Source organism: Alternaria infectoria, assembly GCF_024043175.1.
Source record: "Alternaria infectoria strain BMP 0036 chromosome Unknown scaffold_18, whole genome shotgun sequence".
Lineage (NCBI taxonomy): Eukaryota > Fungi > Ascomycota > Dothideomycetes > Pleosporales > Pleosporaceae > Alternaria > Alternaria infectoria.
This window is the reverse complement of record NW_026250707.1, coordinates 262,610-280,246: the sequence shown is the minus strand read 5'-3', so window position 1 is coordinate 280,246 and position 17,637 is coordinate 262,610. Positions and strand designations below refer to the sequence as shown.

The 17,637-nt window shown below is 52.1% G+C and overlaps 4 protein-coding genes across 4 annotated transcripts; 2 read left to right on the top strand and 2 right to left on the bottom strand.

Annotated features, from left to right (window-relative positions):
• Positions 1–618: 618 nt before the first annotated feature.
• On the top strand, positions 619–1,372 carry J4E92_008709 (uncharacterized protein; the record flags this gene model as incomplete). Its single annotated transcript, XM_051500060.1, has 3 exons — positions 619–739; positions 791–1,040; positions 1,090–1,372. 3 exons carry the CDS (start codon positions 619–621, stop codon positions 1,370–1,372), a joined length of 654 nt encoding a protein of 217 aa, XP_051349758.1.
• A 5,245-nt stretch (positions 1,373–6,617) lies between these two features.
• On the top strand, positions 6,618–7,899 carry J4E92_008708 (uncharacterized protein; the record flags this gene model as incomplete). Its single annotated transcript, XM_051500059.1, has 4 exons — positions 6,618–6,685; positions 7,086–7,170; positions 7,261–7,603; positions 7,679–7,899. 4 exons carry the CDS (start codon positions 6,618–6,620, stop codon positions 7,897–7,899), a joined length of 717 nt encoding a protein of 238 aa, XP_051349757.1.
• Positions 7,900–8,108: 209 nt separating this feature from the next.
• Positions 8,109–9,092, bottom strand: J4E92_008707 (uncharacterized protein; the record flags this gene model as incomplete). Its single annotated transcript, XM_051500058.1, has 1 exon — positions 8,109–9,092. The coding sequence occupies one exon, from the start codon at positions 9,090–9,092 to the stop codon at positions 8,109–8,111; it is 984 nt and encodes a 327-aa protein (XP_051349756.1).
• A 6,386-nt stretch (positions 9,093–15,478) lies between these two features.
• Positions 15,479–16,453, bottom strand: J4E92_008706 (uncharacterized protein; the record flags this gene model as incomplete). The annotated part of the gene is made up of 2 exons (XM_051500057.1): positions 15,479–16,398; positions 16,450–16,453. The coding sequence occupies 2 exons, from the start codon at positions 16,451–16,453 to the stop codon at positions 15,479–15,481; spliced, it is 924 nt and encodes a 307-aa protein (XP_051349755.1).
• Between the last annotated feature and the right edge of the window lie 1,184 nt (positions 16,454–17,637).

The following is a 17,637-nucleotide window of genomic DNA, read 5'->3' as shown; positions in this document are numbered from 1 at the left end:
GAATGCCGCGTGGGTGTGTGAGGGGTAGATATGCTCGCCGGTGCATGCAGCCAGATGCAGTCGCGTCTAGTGTCTTGTTGACGATGTCTGGAGAATTGGCGGCGCTGGCCTCGCTCGTCTCAACCGAATGATGCGCAGAGCCGACTAGGATGCAGGACCCTGAGAAGCGACTAGTCGCTGCAGCCAGTGGCCAATACGACCACACGTCCATCCCATCCCTGTCCGGCCGAGGGATTAATGGCAAACTTCCATCACGCAGTCTGCCATCTTCCACGGAATGCCGCCCTTTCCACGCCGACTCCACCGCATACTATGGCTTGAGTCACGGCAACCCGTCCCCGACAGGCATCGTCCCGGGCGAGAAGGATGGCTGAAGGTAGGCGGGGGTGCACGTACCGGACCGTGAACTTTCCTATCTCGAACGACCGCTAGCTCATTACTTCCCGTCGACACATCCCTCCCTTTATATATCGGACGCCGCCTTTCCCTCCAGCCTCCTCATCACTTTCGCTGTTGAGGTTTACTTTTGTATTTGATCGTCCACCGTCTGTCGCTGACCGTATATCATCTAATACTTTCGCTTCATCCTCCGTCAACAAACACCTCCCAAGCATCAACATGCGTTCCGTCTTCGCCCTCAGCATCGCCGCCTTCACTGGCCTGGTCGCTGCTCAAGACACTCCCCAGCTGAACTACCCATACACCATTGATCCCGACACGGTTGAGCAGTCTACTAGGGGTATGTAAAAGCTATCATTCGACCTACGACGCGTCGTCTAACATTCTCCAGATTACTGGTGTGACCAGAACAGGGCCCAATGCCCGCTCATTTGCCTCCAGCAGCCCGGCATCAACTCCATGACCACCGAGCAGAACGACTGCGACTCCGACGCTCTGACCTACACCTGCGTCTGTGAGAACGGTGTCGCGCCCAACATCACCGAGTACTCCCAGACACTGCCATACTTCATCTGTCAACAATGGGGAAACACTTGCGTTGAGAACTGCAACGGCGACAACAGCTGCCAGAGCGCTTGCCGGTACGTTGTATCAAGTTACTCATCCCAAACACAACTAACATGTCAACAGTGAGGACCACCCTTGCGGAGCTCAAGACCCATACCGCGGCAACACCTCCCTCCCCACCACCATGGCCTCCACCGCCGCCGCCACCGGCACCGACGGCTCCGCCTCAAACACCATCCCCGTGACCGGCTTCGGCGGTGCCTCTGAGACCGGCTCCAGCGACAGCAACAACAACGGAGGCTCCAACGACCAAGGCGGCGCTGGCTCCATCTTCATGCCCAACGCTGGCCTCGGCCTCGCCGCCGTCTTCGGCAGCGTCTTCCTCGGCTTCGCCGTCCTCTTGTAGAATCTAGGACCACACAATTTCGCCGCGCAATCTAAGCTTCGTCCATCTTCTGTCCTTTCTTCATGCATAGCGTCTTTCTGCATAAAAAGCATCTCCAGTCCTTTCGGTTAGCTCGATACCCAGCTTGGGCCTTTTCGCTCATTTTACATGACAGCCTGGCAAGGCTTTGTCTTTGGTTGTACTGCATGGGGTTCATGGCGTATATTTGTAATGGATGATGGTGATGGGATGTTGGTTCACTGGCCCCAGGGGCAGAGGTAGCATTATCTAGTATGCTGTTGTAATACATTGAACGCCGAGGTGTCGTGGATGAGGAACTACCATGTCTTCCTATGTGCTATATGACTATGCACTGTGATGGGTTCAATTTACATATGAATCAAAGGCACGTCCCGAATAACACCACACCAACCTAGAGATACACTTTTGGAGGCGATTCGTCCCACCAACACCTCCCCTGTAGACTCTTCCTCGGACTTCGCTGTCGCGGAGGACAAGTTATAACGCTCGCTCTTCCCTGTTCAATATACACAGCGCGTAGATCCTGACTCCCTTCCAAACTCCCAGTCCGTCGCTTAACAGGCGATGGTACCGCTTCCAGTGCCGGCGAGGAAGAGGGAACAGGGCTTGGAGGCGCAGGATGCGTGATACTGAAATCCGGCGTATCATCTACATGCTCCACGGCTGAACTATACTTGCTAGCCAGAGAAGAACACGCACTGAACCGCGAAATGGGTTCTGCAGGTTTGCTGGCCAGAGAAGAACACGCACTGAAGCGCGAGACGGGCTGTGTAGGCGTAGACAGATGCTCGACGGAGACGTGAAACATGCGTGATGAACTGCTTGATACCGATCGCTGGAGCAAAGCTCGTTGAGGCGGGCCTAGATGCAGGGTTTGCATGGTATCTAGCGAAGGAACAAGAGTAGGATCGAGAGAGGGTGAAGAAGGTGCTGTGTCTGGACGGTCGCCATGACGGAGGAGTTCGGCTGTTGATGAGGTGAGAGATGGAGGGAGAGTTGGGGAGTCGCCTAGAGGTCGTGCTGAGCCTTCCGGGAGTATGGATGAGCGGCGGCTGTTGTGGTGTGAAGATGGGATGGAGATGGGTTGAGAGTGCCCGTTTGCACCTACTTCGATTGTGGCCGTGCCGGGTGTGTTCACGATGTCGCGCGCGCGTTGGAGGAAAATGCTGGTTGCTACAGGCATTGGGTTGGTAGAGTCGAAACTAGAAACCGACGAGGAGGAGGCGGTGGAGCTGGTCGATGACCGCCGCTGAACGCGTGGAGGTGCAGGTGTGGGTGGTACAAGACGCACGCTCACTTTTCTTGCTGTGGGCGTTTGCCTTGAGGGTATGACAGGCTTGGGCCTTATGGGTATGGTTTGTTCCATCGGTGATACTGCAGCTGACGACGGCGTTGAAGGGCCAGCATGCTGGTCAGATGATCCAAGAGGCAAAGTCCCATATTCCGTTAGAGGGAGCTTGACTGGATCTGACGAGATATCCCGATCCGTATGGAGGAGTTGGTCTTGAGAGGTAGATCCAGCTTCCTCATCGTATTCCATCCGTCCCTTGCCTTTCTCTACTTTGCTGAATCGTCGCGGTTTCAACAGATCGCTAAAGCTAAATTGGGAGTCTTTTCGCTTTCGTCCTCCATACCTCGTACTTTGCGTACTATAAGACTGGAGGCTATGAAGCTGCTCCAGTTCGCCATCTCCATCGTAGTGCAAGTCGCAGTTCGACTGTGTTTGCATGGTGTTTCTTCGCCTCGCCTGGAACGTTGTCTAAAGGGTGTATCAGTTAGCAGTGATGTGGAAGCAGCCAAGCCTACTTCGCCATTGACATGAGGATATTCGCTTACATTTGGTAGGGAAGCCACACTCATCCCAACGACATCTCCGGGATAACGCTGGATATGCGAGTTCTCTGACGGTCCACTCAGGGTATGAAATACACTTGGGCGTTCGCTGACAGTAGCGTTGAATGATGTGTGTACATCCTCAACGGATCCCCTTCGACTACCAAAGAGGCGTCTAAGCTTTGCATTGACCTTCTCGATGATCTCGGTGACTTGTGATGGTCTTCGTGGATGAGTTTCGTTTTCGGGTGTAGGGGGTGTGGTAGGCAGGGTAGAGTAAGCACTGTGGAAGTTTGAACTGGGCCCAGTCATGGCTCTATTGTATGCTGGTGGTGGTAAACAAGGACAGTCGATCGCTATCTCACGACCGCTCGAGTGTATTCTTCTTTGTTTCTTGATGTAGCCACGCGTTTGGAGGAATGATTCCGATACTTGTCGCTTCAATGAAAGCCTTGGAGGGTATGGCAATTGGAAGAATTCTGGGTCTACTTCTGTTTCGCTGATGTTGAAAATTATACAAGGCTCGTCGGGGAGTGTGTTTCCAGGTGCTTGAGATGTCATAGCATCGGAAAGCTAGAAACTGATGGCAGAGATGACAATAAGAGCGAAGCAGACAAGAATTTTGTTGACCGATACCAGTACTCGATAGTCGGATGACTCTTGTTACTTTAATAGACTAGTGAGAAGTACGGTACGATCAGCAAGAACATGCTGGTGCCGCCAATGACCAAAGTCCTTTACTTGTACCAATGAACTCCACCAATGGAGCTCGATCGAAAGATACCAGATTGTCGATGCAATCGTATGGAATTGACTAAACAACATTTTGTGTGGTTAGTGGCAGTTTGGAAGTCCAGCGAAGCAATCTGGAGCAGATAAGAAGGTCCTGCACGCTGCACACGCACGCGAGAGCAGCGTGCATCTCGAGCGTTCCTGGGAAGACTGGCCTATGGGAGTCACCCGTCATACATCAGTGCCATGGTAGAGACCGCTGCCATGGTGACTTAGGTGAAGATGTACCATGCCTATTATCTCCAACGGGCGACACCCTGCAGGATACAGGCATACTCGTCATGATTACCACGACGGAAGTTATACCGGATGACCAAAGAACATTGATCAGGCGGGTTGCGAAGATTTCGAGTGCGAAGGAACTGAGAAACCGCAGGGGATGGTATGATGTCCTGAGTAGCTCAATGACAGTAACCACTGCCTGGCACTGGGCGACGGCCAGATGATCAATGGAGGGGTGTGAACATCAGCTGCAGAGACGTTGCACCTTGGATAGCCGTTAGCATCGACGGCACTCGTAAGCCTCCAGTCGTCATCATCGTCAGAAGTATCCTTGGAAGAGGTCCGAGGATTTCAATTGGAAGCAAAGATGTGGTTGTGGTTTGGCTGTGGAGAACCTTGGAAGGTGGAAGAACCCGGCGCTAACATCGCGGCAGGTCGACGCGACTTGCCTTGATGACATAATCTTAGCGTGTCTGGCTGCAAACATGTCAAACATAGCACGATGACACCACCATTCCGACTTTCGCGGTTCGCGAATCGAATACGTCCGTCCATGTCACGATAGTCTTCAAAGGCTCGTGATGCCGCCTCGAATATTACCAAGAGGGCCCAGGGCTCTTTCGTCACGATCGGCGGTCTGGGTCCATCTGCGGCCTCAGCGGAGGTTTGCTTCGAGCTCCGCAACTGCGCCAGAGGTCTACGATGTCGTCTGCGTAGGAGGCGGCCCGGCAGGATTGAGTCTCCTGACAGGACTGAAAGCGTCGCCAATTACAAGTGGGCTCAAAGTTGCGCTCATCGAGGGACAAGATCTACACAAAAGTCGACTGCCACAAGATGCGACTTTGGAGAGCTTTTCGAACAGATGCAGCTCCCTCACTCCAGCTTCTGTGAAGAACTTGCAGGGTACGAATAAACGTGTTAGATGTTCAACAGTTCTCCTCTGACATGCGCGGTGTAGAAATTGGAGCATGGGCGCATGTCAACACACCCCGAGTGCAACCATACCAAGAAATGCAAGTCTGGGACGGCGTCACCGATGCACGGATATCCTTCGATTGGCATACAGCGAAACCTCTCCTCACGCCTCGCAACCCGTCTCAGCCTACAACAATCGCCTACATGATCGAAAACGTCAACACGGTCACCGCTCTACTAAGCCGGCTCGAACAATTGGGTGGTGTCGATTTCTACACATCTACAAAGGTCAACTCGATAGATCTGGGTATGGATACAGACAAGATGGACTTCTCGTCGTGGCCAATCCTCACGCTGTCCAATGGGAAGACACTGGCTGCTAGGCTATTGGTTGGGGCCGACGGTGCGAATAGCCCCGTGCGGACATTTGCAGACATTGAGTCACGAGGCTTTGACTATAACAGACATGGTGTGGTGGCTAGTCTGAAGCTCGAAGGACAAGGTTGGGGTGGTCCAGACCACAAGATTGCATACCAGCGGTTCTTGCCAACCGGCCCAATCGCTATGCTGCCACTTCCAGGTAACATGTCGACACTCGTATGGAGTACCACGCCGGAACGTGCTGCGAAGCTCAAGGCACTGTCACAGGCCGATCTTGTTGCAATGGTCAACGCGGGTTTCCGACTTTCGCCAACAGACCTGGAGTACCTACACACCCTCTCATCCGGACAGGCAGAGGAGGTAGCATGGCGAGAGAAACATACGCCCGTCGACGAACACGCGATACCGATGCGAGTAGCACACGTGCAAGACGGCACAGTCGCGTCCTTCCCACTTCGAATGCGGCACGCCGATACCTACACTGGTGAACGAGTCGCACTGATTGGCGATGCCGCGCACACCATACATCCACTGGCAGGTCAAGGTCTCAACCAAGGCCAAGGTGATGCTGCCGCGCTCGTGCGGACGATATCACATGCAGTGCAGACCGGACAAGACATCGGATCGACATTGGCGTTGGAGAGCTATACCAGTGAACGGTATGCGGAGAATAATGCAATGCTGGGCGTGTGCGATAAATTGCATCGTCTGTATAGCGTCGAATCGGGTCCGCTCGTAGGGCTACGAAGTCTCGGATTGAGAGCAGTCGATGCAATGGGCCCGTTGAAGGGTTTCTTCATGAGCCGGGCTGCTGGCGGATCGTAGGATTCTGTACCTGTATCTGTATCTGTATAAGTGTCTGTATATAGGCTGCCAACGCAGCACCAACCCAACATTTTCACACGACAATCATTCCCGAAATGCTGTTCCGCGCCTCTCTACTGCTTACCTATCGTCCCGAAGTTCCTTGCAAAGAGCCCCACAAATAATCTAGCACTACGGCACCTCGAGGAAACGTTAAGAACAGACTTGTCCTACCTCAAGCGGACATCGGATTCGCAGCGAGCTTTCATCATCGACCATGGCGGACCATCAAAACGAAATTGAGACGTTCGGCAGCAACGACGACTTCTGGATCTTTGGATACGGGTATACCTGCCTATGCGTTTCGAACACGTTTAGCCGAAAAGCTAACGCCTCGGTCGTAGGAGCTTGATATGGAAACCACCGCCACACTACGGTACGGCCCGAACATGGCATGGGCGAAAAGCAAACATGCCATCTTGACTTCTGTCTCAAAGAGAGCCATTCCTTGATCTGACAGTGGAAATCAGATCAGCGTATTCCCGGCTACATTGAAGGATACGTGAGGAGATTTTGGCAGGTATGTGTCTTTTTTCCTTGGCTGGTGCCAGATATGGCACGATATGGTACGATCGAAAAAAGGTTCTTGACTGACGATCGTATGTAGGCGAGGTATGGATGGAGACTCTCCAACTGAATCGTGGAGAAGCGGGGTTGGAGTAATGCTAATACGGAGGTGCTACAGTGAAGATCACCGCGGTACGCCCGAAGCTCCGGGACGCGTTGTCACGTTGATCGATAAGGCGCATTGGGAGACTTTGACGGATACTGTAAGTTATTGTTTGTTATATGATCTGCTCAACTTGCAGCTACATACCCAGATCTGCCTATGCAAGAAGGCCTGGTGCTAAGAAGAATAGCATGAGTCCACCGAACGCGTTTGGGGCGCCGCATACCACATCCCAGCTTCGAAGGTGCAAGAAGTACGCCAATACCTTGATATTCGCGAGATAAACGGGTATTCGATCCAATTCACGCCGTTCCATCCTGCTATCAGCACTTCAGAGGTCACGTCTCCGCCGCACGATTCCGAACCAACTGAAGCCGAAGCTGGCATGCGGGCTGGCATCAAGGCCACTAACACTATCGCTGTGAGAGAGGAGGCGGGAAGTGTTAGATGCCTGGTGTATATTGGGTTACCGGAGAATCCACAATTTTTGGGTGCGCAGAATCCTGATGCGGTGGCGAGGAAGATTTTGGAGAGTATGTTTTATCTCATTGCTTTGTCTGCTTGAGGTGTCTCGTCTGCCATGGTTTGTTATACTGACTCTATCACAGGCAAAGGTCCGAGTGGCGAGAACAAAGAGTACCTCTACAACCTGGATACTGCACTGCTTGGTTTGAGCTACAATAGCGGAGATGCTCATGTGAGCGACTTAGTAAGGCGATGCAAAGCGCTAGAGAAAGAAGCTGGAATCGGGAATGATCACGGAGACGGCGGTGCCGAGGGGTTGTACAGAGTAGGAAGCACCGAAGAACAAGAGGAGGTCGAAAAGTAAACTCAGAAGGCAACGGACAAGTCCGTAATGTAGCATTGCATCCGTGGATGTGGCGATACGCACTTATACAACAACATCAAGCCAACCGAGGCTTCTGCGAAAGTCGCTGGTGATTATGATTACGAAGCAGGCTAGCCTGCATGTGACCAGCCATAACGCCAGATATATGCATGATGCGCTTAGAATATACAAGAAGAGAACGTTGGGGACTATGCCCATGCGCCGACTAGTGCCATCAGCAACGCCCCTGCTACGACACTGGCACAGGCCTGTAGTCGCCGCTTCCCCTGTAAAGTCACGTAGCTTTCGTCGCTCAAGAAATCTTCAGCAAGGAGCTCCACCAAGCCAGCGAATAGCAACAAGCCACTGGATATGGCGTTCATGAATCCCACGGTTAGTAAGCCAGCTTCACTTGCTGGGTCGTACAGGGTGTGTATTGCCAACCCTATTGCCTGGCCAATGGGTGTGGTAGTCCCGTAAGCTAGAGCCATTAGCCACGGTTTCGGCGATCCGGCTGGAAAGCGAATGGCGCTGATTCTGGAGCCGAGTGCGAAGCCTTCGAAGGTTTGGTGGAAAGAGATGGCTATGAGGAAGACGATGAAGGCGGTGCCAGTGGCGACCGAGAGCGCCATACCTATGAAAATGGAGTGGAAGAGGATTCCAGCTTCGAGCAGTAGACATTGCAAGAGCAGTTTCTTGTTCTGGGCTTCCGTTTTCTCCACATCTTCAGAGGATTCGCCGCCAGGTTGGTGGGCATGATTGTGGGCATGAGGGCCGGGCAGCAGGCGAGACTCGTCTTCTGAGTTCTCCTCATCTTGACGGGCGAGCTCTTCCCTGCTTATCTCAAGATCTGAGTCATTGTCGTCGTCAATGGACTTCCGGCTTATCGAATCATTAGGCGTCATCGGCGATGCCAGAGAGAAGGACGGTGATCGGCCTGCCATGAGATTGGCCGAAGATTCCACATCGTGCAGCATGATGCCCGGTATGTGGCCATTCGCTCCTGGTGTGCCGTTGCTGAACCTCCCATAGCTATGGCTTCTCTTGTGGCCCGGGCGCGCAGCCGCAGCGTGATCGTCAAGGCCTAGGTTTTCGTAGCCAGTCGAATGCGAATGGCCTGCTCCCCTCGATGCGAAGAACATCTCCACGCCCACTACTACAAAGACTGATGTCATGGCTATTAAGCCCGGCATGGCCGAGTAGCCCTTGTTCCAAAACGGGGGTAGACATGGGTCGGTGAGGGATTCGAAGGCGGTAGGCAGGAGATGGACGAAGGCAGTCGCGATCAGGACACCCGTGCCGAAGTGTCTAGATATGAAGAGGAACTGGTGGGGAACGGGTATCGAAGGAAAGCGCTTGACGACCACGGGGAAGGAGCAAGCTGTGGGACGGTCAGCAGTGCATTGGAAGGTATGCGAAGAAACGTACGAACCCGCAGTGCTAAGTGTGAGTATTAAGAACAAGGCGAAGACATGTATGGGTGTGTTGTAGTAGCCCTTTGCCCCTTTGCTTCCGCATTCCGGTCGCTCATCGTTGTCCTGCTGTCTTCGGAGCAATTCCGCGTGGAGGACATGCGCAGGTATTTCCGAAAGGCCTATATTACAATGACGTGGTCAGTATACGGGCGCCACAGTCAGCAGAATAAGCAGCCATGTCCTACCTGCTAGAATGCCGTCTGCCTGCATGGCGGTGGTTGACAGAGCTTCCGAGCATCAAGGTACGCGCGGTTCCGTCGCGCTTGCCCAGTAGGTGCCGGGGTCCGGAGCCTCTATTGTTCCTCGGCCTTGCACCTATTCACGTCCTCGTCGGGTCCGCATTCCGACAGATTCACTTCCTTTCGGACTGCAAACCTATTTGTACGTGTGTTCGGGGGTCCAACATGCACTCTGGACAAAAAAGTATTTCCGAATGCGCCGAAAGCCAGGGGTGCGTCATACCTGTTACATCGCGAACCTCAGATGTCATGCTACCGACAATCGAAGATCTAGTATCCATACAAGGTCTGGGCCCACGCTTGAGAGTCTGCCTTGTATCATAGGAGACTACCGTGCCCCGGCTCCTGTTAGCATCGGTTGTGGCGTCTTTCATGTCCATCTCCAGTTTTCTGGACAGCAGGTCCTGTAAACATCACGCAACGTTAGCCACCGGCCGTGGCCGGTGCTATTTTTGATCCTTCGGTAACAGCGACCCGCGAGCTCCATCGTCTACATATATAGACAGAGACCCTGCGTTGTTCACCGTGTCGTGGAGCTATCTGGCGTACGGGTTTGGGACGGCGCAGCTGCATCATCATTCGAGAGATTGGCATCGGCGCAGGCACCCCGTCACACCCGACTTCGCTTCTGCAGCCTAACACGAATCGGGTCCTTGATAGTTTCACGTCTCGCGCCCCTCCATCGCCTCCAGTAACACCAAGGACGATACCGCCGCAGCCCAACGTCGTCACGGCACATGTCGGTACCAAAATGTTGATCCGCGAGCATGGACTGGGAAAGTCTGGACTAGTCACCACGCGCAACGTCGTCCCGGCTACACCCTGCTAAGCCCCACCATCTACATCTTCTCTGAACAGGACAATACGGCATATTGCTAGTTCTGTAACGGGAAGAACCGCTGGAGGGCCTGAAGGAGCCACCAAAGGGAGACCGGGTGGCTCTGACCGACAATGTCTGATCAGCGAGACTTTTTGTTCGTCGACGCAGCTCAAGCGAAGACGTCTCGCCAAGGTCGTCGCAATGCTCGTTCTTTTGTCATGCAGAACGCCCGCAGGAAAAATCCATGGTCGACAAGCAAACATGCTGCGAAGCAAAGGAAAACGGGAAGCTCAGAAAGCGCAAGTCCTAACAGTACATGTGCGTCTACGTCAAACAAGGCGACGCCAAGCCCTCCAATTGTTGCGAACAGGTCTGATTACTTTTCTTCCCCAGAGTCTGAAGATTGTGCGATAGCCAAGAGGGACATTTGTCCAGAGTGTCAGATTTTTCTGTGCCGCCCGGGTGAGGGACTCTGCCAAAGATGTTTGCTGGTCAAGCCTGCGGCGCCTGCAGAAGACCCAAATAATCAGCTTTTCGATCCTTTTCGGACTTCATCCGTCGAAGTAACCCGCAGCGTATCGGAACTGTTGAAGCATTGTAAGTGGCTGTCCCTGCATCTATCCTTCTATCGAGACATTCCAGTTCGCTGGGTTCGTGGCACGACAACCCTGTACAACGGCTTCGAGAGTGCGAAGTCTAGATTGCATCCGATTGCATGGCGCCAAACATCTCAATGCCCGGCATTGTTGGTACTCAAACGCTGACTTGAACCGTGTAGTTTCCACGGAGATGGCGCCTGGTATCATCGCCGTCGACGTCCGGCATCGTTCTACTCTGATGAAGTCGGACTGGTTCGGCACGGCGATAAGTAATCCAGGCTTCATGCACAGTCTGCTTGCTACGGTCGCGCTGCACGCTTGGGTGTTTGGAAAAGACACCATCGATGCAATCTTGCACCATCGAGCACAGGCTATTGCTGCTGTCAATGCAGCGATACTGACACCGGATGGGATATCTGACGCAAACATCGGTGCAGTGTTCAACTTACTCACCATAGAAGAGAGTCTCCGTATGCCATTTTTCGATCTACACGAAGACCACACAGTCCAACTCGAGATCCATCGAACCGGGCTGCAAAGAATGGTTCAGCTGCGTGGAGGACTAGGAGCAATCAAAACGAATCGCATTCTTCAAGCCTTTATGCTTTGGTGCGTAGCCTCTACTTCCGCGTTCTGTCCAGAACCGGTTTGGCATGTGCTTACTGAGCATCAGGCATTCGACCGCTCACGCTATTAACGATTTCCAAGCGCCAAGCCCCTCTACATTGGATTTCATCAGCACAGCAGGCTTCCCACGTCATCCACCAGGCTACGAGTCGAACATTTCTCAACATCTGACTGATTATTGTCGGAATGCGGGTATCAAAGAGCCACTTAATGCCTTGGTGGAATTGGTACTTTCCCTGATCGCTGACCTGAACGTCTGGTTCGGTGACCCTGAGAGCCCTCTGGATCCTCTCGATATTCAGAACTTTGCATGCGTCTTGGAATGCTCTCTGCTAACATGGCTGCGCAAGAACGAACATCTTGTCACCCCTCTCGAAGACGCGCTATGCGTTGCGCTACTCATCTTTACGGTGCGGACGACCGAAGCGTTTAAGCTACAGTCTCACGTCCATCTGCTCCACTCTGCAGCGAGCAAGCGACTGGAGAAAGCGCTGAACTGCACTATTCGTACCGAGTGGCAGCATTGTCCCGACCTTCTACTCTGGATACTCTCTATCGGTGCGATATCAGCGGAACCCTCGCCAGACAGCACATGGTTTGTGTATCAGACCTCGCTTGCCTGTGCGGAATTTGACATCCCATCGGCTGAAGCGCTTCTCGAACGACTCCATCTCTGCGGCTGGGTTAGCTACAAGCTAAACGACGCTGTGTGTCAGCTATGGGCCAGGGTTGTGAATCTCAGGTTAGATGACCGTACATTCTTACCTATGCATTTGCTTGCTTATACTTGAGTTCTTCTTGTACGTAGGCTCGCGCCCTTCTTCGAAGCGCCCCTGAAAGCTGAAGACGCCAACAGCCCTGTTGGGCCGCTGCAACATCATGTTGCCGAGCCCGATCTCAACGCTTGGGAAAGCATCGACTGGGCTGCGCTCAGTTTGGGTCTCGACGATCATAACCAAGGGCACGCAAACAACTCTGGCGATGGAGACGCAACAGCAGAGCCTTGCGGTTCTGGAGTACCAGAGGATTCCTCGCATGTTTTTGGTAGTGGCTACGGGTTTACTTGTATGTGCAACTTCCATCACTCTCAACTTTTACTAATGCCCGCATTGCTGGGTGCTAACCTTCGTGGCGAACACGCAGGGCCTACGACGCAACATCCTTATGCGCACTGGATGAGCGGATCGCAAAACCATCACGAACAATGAGGCAGATTTTCGGCGACTGTCGTTCTCGACTTGCTGTGTACACACCGGCACTTGGCCGATGTTTCGGCAGGACTTGGGCTTGGAAGCAACTCTGCATTGGACACCATCAACACTGGCGAGTGTCATGATGTCATCAGCCTCATCTCCACTGCCACACGTGGCCCAAACGATCTACTAGGAAGGCTTGCCTGGTTTTTACAATACTGTTTCAGGGTTGGCGATTGGAATAGGACGAGTGTTGCGCGATGCTGAGAGGTCTCGAGCTCTTGAGAGATTATCTTGGGCTCGACAGACTGAACCCGCTGCATTGTAGCTACGTAACAAGTGGGTGGCTTATGTTGATAATTCTACCTTGCGATAACCGTGGACGAGCTAGGCGACGAGGCAAACAACGCAACAACTTGTCTGTCGCTTTCTTTGTTCTGCATCTGCCATCGGTGCGCCTAACCGTACAACACTGTCTCCGAACTTACAGTGTATTGGATAGTAAAAGGGCTCTAAAGCCGTACGTGATGGTGTTCATGACCCACCAGACCACGAGCACCGCGAGTGCACTAGCTAAGATCTGCGAAACTTCTAAAACGCTGTTCATCCTGATCTCGCTCTCAAAATAGCCGTCGTCTGTAGGGAAACAGCCGTGTTGCTGGAAGTGTTCTAGCAATTCGTCCTTTTCAGCCCATCGCTCATAGAGCCACTGATCAAAAGCCCCATCATCACCAACAGGAATGCTCTTGACATCAAAGCAACGCCAGTGTATGTGAGCTATCGGAGCTTTCTGATTTTCGATGTAAAGACTTTTGAGACTGTAAATATCTTGTCCAAATTCACCGGGACTAAACCTGGTTAGATGGAAGAAACTCAGTGTAGAACAGCGACTTACGGGATACCCTCATATGCGATAGTGCAATCATACATCCATTGCACTGAAGGATTCAACCCCTCCAAGCAGATCTGCAAGCCCCGAGTCCTTGGTAGCAAGACGTGCCGAAGGTCAGGCATACGCATCTTCTTCGCCCAAACACTGCTCATTTCCCGCGTATTTCTTGACAGATTCGTCCCCTCGGGAAAGATAAGCAACCACATTGCCTGTTGTAACGTGACATCCTGGAGGTGGCTCATGCGGTGTTGAAACCGCGGTCGGTCCGTTTCCCAACGGCGAGAGAGAAAGACCCATGAGAAGAACTGCATCCCGGGACCTAGGATTGGAATTCTCTGGAGCGAGTCCTTGAGAACTATAAACAGATGGCCATGATGCCGAGTGGTATACGCAGACCACCAAAGAAAGAGCCAGTCCGTATATATCTAGAGATGTTAGTTATGCTACAACATTTCATGCGATGTCAGAGGAGGTCTAGCGTACTTGATGATTGGCGACTAAAACGAGACGACTGGGAAAGTCTAGTTGAACTTGACCGCTAGAGGCCTTTCGTATTTGACCTCTAACACTTGAGTCACCACAGATCTTCGCCGAGCAAGGAGCGATCCGTTGGTTGAGGCCGAGGAGAAGAAGTGCAGTAGACTCCTTTACTATTGCTTGCCAAGCATAGAACCACTTCCGATTGAGCCAATACATAGGGACACCGAGCCATTGCTGAACGTGTAGACTTAAAATATGGTAAGCCCGTAAATCTAGGCACTGAACGTATGTGTTCATATCTTACCAGACTGCACTTGCGAAAAAGCACAAAGCAAACAAGATGGCCCGGGCTATTTGTACGGTTTCGGCTTTTGACAGCAGTGGCTTTTTCTTTGGATCCGCATGTAGCGACGAGTCTGGGTGACTAACTTTCGAGCCTTGCTCGCCGTTGCTTTCTGCAACACTTGATCGTGCATTCGCATAAGACATTATCCAGGATGTGGTCGGATGTTGGGACTTGCGTCTAGCACGAATGGAAACGATGTTACAAATCTGTCTTTATCGAAGAGGAAAGGCGAATGTAGGTACTTTGCATCCAGAGAGCCGCAAAAGCTCCAAGGCTGAGAGGAGGAAAGCTGTCATCATAGCTGCTAAATGGCATGTATCAAGTCCGATCCCTGACAGCTTTGTGGCGCCTCAATTATATGGTTTTAACAACCGTCATGTATCCTTCGAGGAGTCCGAGAAGCCCGCAATGTTGATGACAGGGAAGATGCTGCAGATGGCTGAAAAGCGCAGCTCACTGTTGTTGTGTAACTTGCCCCTGCCGCTTTGCCGAGCGTGACGTGGGGGCGAGATGAAATCTTGGCCAATTTCAGGGACAATCCAGTCCCCGCGCTTCGTTAGCGTCCAGAACCCCTTCTCTACCTAGTAATGTTTGCCCCGCTTTCCGCAGCTTGCTATGTGCGGAGCCTCATCACCAAGCGCTCATATGTATCTGAGGTTCGTAGATCGCTATCACACAGATGTACAAGGAGGCGTACGCATACGTCAATCTGGACTCTGTGGCGCACGTTCGTTCATTCTTGTGTACGTTTTGTGTAAATAACATCGAAGAGTTCAGTATTAACGCCTTGCTCTCTTACAATACAATGAGTTACGGCTTGCAGAAGAGCTGAACCGCATGAGATCCTTTGTTTCCGCTCTTTTTTCAATGTTCCAGCGACGACACTCCAGGTGCCATGCGATAGAGGACTAGTCGCTCGAGATAGTACCCATGCGCTGGAAAGTCGGCCGTCGTGAAAGTGCTTGATCGTCGTCCAGGGACACTGTCTCACTGATCTCCGTTCCGAATGTCGACTTTGTCGTCAGTGACGGCCTTAGTAAAGGCTGTTCGACGGTGTTGGTACTTTCCAACCCTAATTCCAGATTATTGAATTCATAGACGCCATCATCCCCTTTCGTTTTGATAACGGCTCGAGCAATGTCGTATGGGGAAGTTAGAACGCCGAGGAATCGCGCAGGCCATGGTGAGCGAGTTGTGATGCGACGCCGGTCTAGAAATACGTTGCCGCCTAGTTCCACCTGGATCTTACGCCTTGTTGGCTTAGCTGCATTATCTAGGCTGATCATAAAGAGTCTAGCCAAAACATAGTAAGCTTCTTGATCTGTATCGGCCACGAAATGCAACATTGGGTCCGCTGTTTCAATGCCGGCAACAATCCAAGATGTAATCGCGCGACTGAAAACACCTGCCCCAAGGACGCATGTCAAGATGAATGTAGCTATCGCAATAGAAAGTAATTGAGCTGAAGCAAAGCATGCAGTACCGACAATGAACACGGCGATACTAGAGATCTTGCTAAGCGAACGAGTGAATGTTCTCCGCCAGTTATGTGAGTGACTTGTGACAGAGACCTGGACGAACAGTGTGTTGATAGCGTCCGCGCGGCGCTGTTGCCGACCAGTGAACTTCACAGTCCCTGTCTTTAGTGATTTCAGCTGCTTGAGGGCAGTTTTGACATTGTCCGTCTCGTGTTGCTGATCGGGGATGTGGTTGGTGATATCATCTCCGCCTATAACAGTGAGGTCGTAGGGGACGTCTGAGAGACATAGCCTCCATTGTTTCTCGAAAGGTAGCTGCACGTAGTTGTCGATAGCGGCGCTTAATATGACTGAGTCTTTGTCAGTAAAACTTGCCAACCAAGTTCTGTAGCGTGACTTACCCATCATGTACCACAAGTGGACCCACCATTTCGATATGCACCACCACGGAAGAACAGCTCCTAACTCCACGACAATCATTGCGACCTGAGCAGAGAGTAGGAGGATCGACATTCCCGTGATTCCAACCAGGATGTACATCTTTGGGACCTTTCTTTGTGTCTCGCTCTGCAATTTCCGCTGGACTCTTCTTAACAAGATGTCTGCTCGTTGCTTTATTCTCTCTTTTTCGCCATCCTCAATCGTCTTTGGCACTTCGAGACTACTTTTCCACGCGCGCAAGTCTCCCTTTATGTTCTTCTTCATGAAGGCACTTTCGTAATCTTTGATCTTTACGGGAAGAATTGCCCCTCCAAAGGAACATGCCATTGCTAGGAAGCCTCCGAAAGGAATCATCGTGAGCAGACGCCAGATCTCGTTCGTAGGGGTTCCAAGTAAAGCTCCAATTGTAGGTAGGAGTGCGAGAACGCCGGCCGCACCATTGTACTCCGCCTTTCGGATTTCGTTGAGATTGTTTGCGATAGCGCTTTGTAGGCGGGAATAGCAAACGTAGGTCTTGTACGGACCGCCACCATCGGTTCCTGAGCGAATGCACCGTCCACGGTTAACCCAGTCTTTGAATTGAAATCTCAATTGTGCGTTGCCAACGTAATTATCCGTGATCGTACTGCAGTTGAGAATTGTTTCGTTGAGCCACTCAGATGGGATCTCTTGCGCTATCACAGGACATAATAGCCATAGTACCAATAGGATTGGAACGTGCCATTTCAAAAACAGCCGAATGTAGTGTATGGTACGGCGTAAGGGTGGCGAGGCGGTACGAGCGAGGTGGTACATGAATGAGGGATACGTAGATGTGTTGGATGGTTGAGTCGACATCTTCAAAGGTAGATAGTCAATCCTCCTGTCTAAAGATCGCTGCGAAGAATCTTTTCGTGCCCAAGTATATTTGGCGTGCTTGGGATATGAGGGATTCTGCGTTCGCGACAGAAGCAGATGACAAGATGCGATCTGTACGTACCCGACACATCAGCCTGACCTCGGGAAGCTGGCACTGCAGCCCCCAGCTTTCCAGTGTCGATGACACCCTCTAGTGAAACGTTCGAGCCAATCTCATCAATCCCGGACCGAAGACACTGTGGCTGCTGACATTTCGTGTACACAAACCACTCCACTCGTTATCAGGTATC